The following is a 7,041-nucleotide window of genomic DNA, read 5'->3' as shown; positions in this document are numbered from 1 at the left end:
CCGAAAATCATGCATAATCAAATGAAAAATTGAATTGTTAATAGTATAAGTCAATTGTAAGATGTTCAAATTAATTAATTAATTACATACCATGAACAATTTTTTGCTTTTGTTTGTTAGGTGGTGTCTCCTCGAAAGTGTCCACTTGATCCTTTCTTGTTTTACCTTTGTTGTGTACTTCAAATTTATGGTTGTCTAAAGTACTTGGGTGACTCCAATTATGTTCTTCTTCAGGTGATGAGATCCTATTCGTACACTGCAAAATAAAGGAAGACTTGAAGAGCTAATTAAAATAAGTATATCAACGTATCGAAATTTTTTTCAATATAGTTTGGAATACCTTGTTTATGTTATCAATGGAATGGAAATTTGTGCTCCTTGGTATCCCTTGCTTCAAGCGGTAGTAGATAACAAGTTTCAAGCCACTATCGGCGTTGTTGCCCTTCAGATTATGATCGATATTATGAGGAAGACTATCATTACTTGTGATAATATTAAGCTCGGATACACCTGAAAATCATGCAAAACCAAATGAGAGAAAATGACACATATAGACAACAATTAATTCTTTGAATCCACCGATTTAAAATTTTAGGATTCGTCTCCATCTCCACATCAAAATAATTCAAAAGAATTAATATATGGCAATGGTGAAATGTTGAATTCCTTAAATACCGTTGATGTCTTCTTCTTTTTCTTGTTGTTTTTCAAGTGGTTCCTCCTTGAAAGAGCCTTCTTGCTCCTTTTTCTTTTTGCTTCCATACTGTTCTTCAGATCTCTCATTATGTATCACCCTCTTAAAACATTCTTCTTTATTTTTGTCGCGTGACTGGAAAAAGAAAATTTATTGTGCAACAAAAAGACAATGAGCAATGAATCATCTAAATTCAAACATTAATGTTAACAAATCTTCCCTTAATATTAAAAGGTTCATAGTTGAATAACAAGGAAAATCAATATATGTTAGGTTTGAGAGAAGAGAAAGGACAAAAAGGCTTCGAAGCTATGGTGGAAAAAATAAACAAACTTCCATTGGTCTTATTAATTATAATCCTCCAAAATTAATTAGACATAGTCCTTAAATCAAAGACAAAAGGGAAATAATTAATAAACAGAAGCTATGAAAAATTACCGTAATGTTGCGGTTAGTAATATTGGAACTATTAATTGTACACTCCAGTATTCCTTGTAGTACATGGTAATCTGCATCTTTCCCCATTTTGATCGGAAGGTTCGGATTTCTCCCTTCGTTTTCATTTGTCTTGTCAGGTTTGATTTTAACATTCGCGAAAAATTAAATATTTATTTTATCAAAGTGTCTTTATTAATGGTACTCTAAATGTTTAAATTCGACAACTAGAACTCCTTTTATAGATAATTATTACTTGATAATAAGGAGTAAAATTGAAAAAATTATTAATAGTAGTCAATGGTAAGATGTAGAATTAATTAATTAATTACTTACCTTCTTGGTCCTTTTTAGGTTTACCTTCATTGTGTGCTTCAACTTTCTTGTTCTTATTGCCATCCTCTTTCTCTTTCTTTTGTAATTCGAGCATATTGAACGACACTGTGAAATACAAAAGGCAGGATCTATCAACAAATTAATTAAATTATTTATGCATGCTCACACAAAATTAAATCTTCCCTCCATGCTAATGCGTTCAACGTTGAAAAACAAATTAATTTATATTTGACCAATTCAAGAAATTTGGAAAAAAAATACATATCCTTCAGTTTTTTTTTTTTTTTATTTTTTTTATGAGAAAATTACAATAGGATAATTATTATGGGTCAAAGAAGGAGCCCGGGGGGGGGGGGGTGGGGGGGAGGGGGTGGAATTTTTTTTCCAATCATCGTTATGCTTTGCTTAAAACAAACTTAATTAGATCGAGAATGCATTCATACAAAATTGTGGAACAAACAACTCCATAAGACATACTTGATGTGTGTGGCAGTCAAATCAAAATCTAGAACTGAAGATAGGAAAATTCAATTTTACCACAAATTCAAGGCATAAAAAAAGTGAGAATAAACATTGCTAAATCAAAATGAACCACGTACTTTTCTTTTTTTGATGTATCCTTTGGGTGTCTTATGTGTTTGGTGCGAGCACTTAAAATAAATTATTGTATTTAGATGAGACTGTTCATACATATCAATTCACAATATGCTCTAATAATTAATTTAAAGCTCTCCTTTATTCATACCGTGCACTTTAAAATTCCTTTTTGTCTTTATTTGATAAGTAGTATATTTAAATTGCGGAAATTTAACAAACATAAGGGAACAACTCAGCATCCAAGAATAGACACATAAAACGCAAGAATAGACACATAAGAATAATTCAAAAGAAATAATATAAGGCAATTGTGAAATTTTAAATTTCTTAAATACCGGTGATGTCTTCTTTTTTTTCTTGTTGTTTTTCAAGTTGTTCCCCCTTGAAACAACCCTCTTGATCCTTTTTCTCTTTGCATCCATTATGTTCTTCTGATCTCTCATTCTGTATCACCCTCTTATAACTTTCCTCTTTATTTTTATCGAGTGACTGGAAATAAAAAAATTATTGTGCAACAGAAAGACAATGATCAATGAATAATCTAATCCAAACATTCATGTTAAGAGAAAGTAAAATATTTGCTCAACATTAAAAGGTTCATAGTTCAATAATAAAGAAAAATCAATATATGTTATGTTTGAGAGAAGAGAAAAGAAAAAAAAAAAGGCTTCGAAGATATGGTGGGAAAAATAAACAAACTTCCATTAGCCTTATTAATTATAATCCTCCAAAATTAATTAGAGATGATCCTTAAATTGAAAACAAAGGAAAAAGGAAATAATTAATAGACAGAAGATATGAAAAATTACCGTAATGTTGAGGTCAATAATATTGGAATTACTAATTGTACTCTCTAGTATAAAATTACCGTAATGTTGAGGTCAATAATACTGGAACTACTAATTGTTGAGTCCGGAGCAAAAGGGTATAAAAATACATATTTACCAAAAGGGGTCCAAAAATTTATATACCAAAGGTAGATCCACGATATCCTCAACGAAAAATTTTAAAAAAAAAAAATTGTATAACGTGGGTGATCCAATACAATATAAAAAGTGGATCAGTCCACGTTTTACAAATATATTTTGTAAAATGTGGAATCCACGTTTTACCTCTATTTTTTTTTTTTTTTTTTTTTTTCGCGAGCACTAAAAAAAAAAATTTAGTAAACTTTTTTTTTTTTGTAACACTTATGTGTTTTTTCATACTTTGACAAATGATTAATCGTGTGTGAAGACTCCGAAACGTCCATATTTTATATAGAATATTTTTTTCTCGCGTACAATAATGTAGGCTCAATACATCAAGGATACGAGATGTCGGATCGTCATTTTAAAAAGGTGCGATTGTTTGAAAAAACTTACAACTTTAATGTTGAGAAAATTAATCAAATTTATTTTCAAAAATTAAAGACAGAAGATATAAAATTTTTATTAAATCTATTGCGTATCATGTTGAAAATTTCACGCCAATTTGGGGGAAAATCAAAATAATGGGATAAAAGGCGTTTTTTTAAAAATCGGAAACCGCCTATGGCGGTTTGTCCGCTAATCTCGGAAAAATACTTAAAAAAAAAAAACGCGTAAAACGGACGTCCGAAAAGTTATGACCATCTAAAGTTTGACCACTTTACAACTAGTTTTTCTCCCTATATTTTTTAGAATTATATTTATATTCAAAATAATGTTTTATCGTGATTAAAAAATAAAACGCTTAAATCAAAACCTTAAAAAATAAAACACTTAAACCTAAACAAAACTTATTTCGGGCACCTTTTCAACCCCTAAAATGACTATCCGAACGTCTACGTATTCCTTGAGTATTTACATTATTGTAGTTCTTCTATATAAAATATTGACGTTTCGAGTCTTCACACATGACTAATCATTGGTCAAAGTATGAAAAAACACTAAGTTTTTTTTCAAACAAAACTTACTTTGCACTTTTTCTAAAATGACGATCCGAACGTCTACGTATCCTTGATGTATTGAGCCTACATTATTGATCAAAAAAAATATCAGGTTCTATATAAAATATTGACGTTTAAAGTCTTCTACACACGATTAATCATTGGTCAAAGTATGAAAAAAACACACTTAAAAAAAAAAAAAGTTTATTTTTTTTTTTTTATCAAAAAAAAAAAAAAAAAAAAAGCTTTAGAGGTAAAACGTATATATTTGTTATTAATAATACTTTAAATGTTTAGATTCGACCTTGTAGTACATGGTAGTATGCCTCTTTCCCCTCGTTGATCGGAAGTTTTAGATTACTCAATCATTTTGCAAAAAAAATTAAAAATTTATTTTATCAAATTGTGTTTATAGAAACTAGTACTCAAATTAGAAAATCATTACTTAATGATAAGAGTAAAATTGAACGAATAATTAATATAACTCAATAGTAAGATGTAGAATTAATTAATTAATTACATACCTTCTTGGTCCTTTTCAGGTTTGCCTTCATTGTGTTCTTCAAATTTCTTGTTCTTATTGCCATCCTCTTTCTCTTTCTTTTGTACCTCGAGCATATTGAGCAATACTGTGGAATTCAAAAGGCAGGATCTATCAACGAATTAATTAAATAATTTATATATTCTCACACAAAGTTAAATCTTCCTTCCATGCTAATGAGTTCAATTCTGAAAACAAATGAAATTATATTTGGCCAATTCAAGAAATCTGAAAAAAAAAAATTACATATACTTCATTTTTTCAGAATACATTCATATAAACTTTTGGGACAAACAACTCCATAAGACATTAAGCATTGATATGTGTGGCCATGAAATCAAAATGTAGAAGTGAAGATAGGAAAATTCAATTTTACCACAAATTCACGGCATCAAAAAAGTGGGAACAAACATTGATAAATAAAAAAGAACCACATATTTTTTTTGTGTGTGTGTTAGATGCGAGCACTTCAAATAAATTATTGTATTTGGATGAGACTATTCATACATATCTATACTAGTAATGCTCTAATCCAATCGAAAGATAAATGAAACAAAAGAAAAAAGGAGGAAAAAAAAAAAAAAGTAAAGCATTTGTTAATCTTGCTACTAGTCTTCCAAAATTTATTAGAGATGGTCCATAAATTCAAAACTAGGGAAAAAAAAGGGAAAAGAATTGCAGACCTGGTCTAAAGTAATGACACTTTCTAGATCGAACCATCAATATATAGGTGAACACAAAGGCCAAAAAAGGAAAAACAATGATTAAATGACCAAATGAGATTTGGATAGACTCAAAATCACCATTACATACTCATCATTACGTAATCTGAGTCATTCATGGTAAGATAATTAATGAGTAAAAACGAATTGAATAAAATGAAGAAGTAAATCGGTATCCTCTCAGTCGCGTTATATGTCTTCTCTCGGACGCGGAATTATTTCCTCAATACTTGAATTGAATGATGAAGCAAAATAGTGTCGCCCCTACCAATCCAAGCGCCTCCTATTGGCCGCTAAGATACTCTCCTCAAAACTTGAATTAAAACGAAGAAGCAAATGAGACCGTCTTGCATTTATGCGTCTATTCTTGGATGCTGAGTTGTTCCCTTAAAGATTATGTTTGTTAAATTTCGGCCATTTCAATTTACCCCTTATTGAATAAAGACGAGAAGGGATTTTAAAGTGCACGGTGTGAATAAACGAGAGTTTTAAATTAATTATTGTTAAGAATCCTGTTTTATGTGTTGTGGTAATAGTGATATTTAACACTAATTGAGAAAGTTATTTAGTTCTTTTACTTTTTGGATTTATGTCTTATTTTGAATTTTTATAGTGTTTCATGTGTTTTTATTTTGAGTAGAATACAGATTATTCTATTTTTTGTGATCTTTTTACTTAGATATTCTTTTCTAACTACCTATTCACATTCTCACATGACAGTAGTAGACTCAAAAGTTAATCAGACTTTGCACTTGTATAATCAGATTTAGTACTACCTAATTTAATAAATATCTACATTTTCTAGAGTTTAACCAAAGGGAACCAGATAGTTCTTAATAAGTTAAATTTATTCAATATTTAATTTGAACAATTCAATGTGGTCTCCAACGTTGGGTTCAAGTTGGACTATGCCTCTCCAGATATGCATGGTGACTCCTACTGAAATTGAAGATATCAGTTCTGAATTAGTGTATTGGACGCATGCTATTGTGTGTTTGCCTTAGGGGCCCATGCCACTTCTCGGTGTTGAATGGATACATTCAAAGGCTCTGGGGAATGCTCGGTATAAACAAGGTTTCGATGTTGAAAAATGGAACAGTCTTGGTGAGATTTGACTCAAGCTAGGGGAAAAATGAGGTGTTTCAAGGAGCGATATACAATTTTGATAACAAGACGTTCATTTTGAAGGCTTGGGATCGGGATATGGGATTTACTAAAGATGAACTATGAACAGTCCCCATTTGGGTTAAACCTCGAGTTTAGAATTCAAGTATTGGAGTCAAAAAGGGCTTAGAAAAATAGGAAGTCTAATTGGAAAACTCTAATGGTATCATACTGAGAAGAAGCTAGAACTCAATTTTGCAAGGCTCCTGATTAAGGTATCATCAAGGCTAAACTACCTGATAAGGTGTACTTTAGGAATGAGAGGGGCAATCTAGTGGTGCAAAAATATGAGCATGGAGAGGAGGATTGTAGAAAGAAGAAGATCACTCATCCAACTCAGGAACAAGGCAAGAAGGTGCAAATATAGGGAAGTACATAAACCAAGTGATAAGGAGGCAGAGAAAGGTAAAGGGAAGGTGGAGCAAGCAAAGACTCAGCAGCCAATGGGGAAAACACATTTCAAGTGTTGCGGAATAGTGATTCAGAGAGAAAGCTGCCTAAGAGTCCAATTAAGAATGAGGGGGGGGGGGGGGACTGCAGTCCCTCTTCTTGGACATTGTAACGACCCGTTCTATAGTTATGAAATTTTCCCCTATTACTTCAAAAAAACACCTTCTCAAGATTTATTTTTATTTTTTTTATA

At 31.0% G+C, this 7,041-nt stretch overlaps 1 protein-coding gene across 1 annotated transcript; it reads right to left on the bottom strand.

Moving 5' to 3' along the window:
* Positions 1 to 8: 8 nt before the first annotated feature.
* Positions 9 to 1,251, bottom strand: LOC132060749 (uncharacterized). The gene is made up of 4 exons (XM_059453693.1): positions 1,133 to 1,251; positions 676 to 829; positions 341 to 510; positions 9 to 256 (listed from the first exon to the last, which is right to left on the bottom strand). The coding sequence occupies exons 1-4, from the start codon at positions 1,217 to 1,219 to the stop codon at positions 83 to 85; spliced, it is 585 nt and encodes a 194-aa protein (XP_059309676.1). The 5' UTR covers positions 1,220 to 1,251; the 3' UTR covers positions 9 to 82.
* Positions 1,252 to 7,041: the final 5,790 nt, after the last annotated feature.

Source organism: Lycium ferocissimum, chromosome 6 (assembly GCF_029784015.1).
Source record: "Lycium ferocissimum isolate CSIRO_LF1 chromosome 6, AGI_CSIRO_Lferr_CH_V1, whole genome shotgun sequence".
NCBI lineage: Eukaryota > Viridiplantae > Streptophyta > Magnoliopsida > Solanales > Solanaceae > Lycium > Lycium ferocissimum.
The sequence above is the reverse complement of the archived record's forward strand: the minus strand, read 5'-3'. Positions and strand labels throughout refer to the sequence as shown.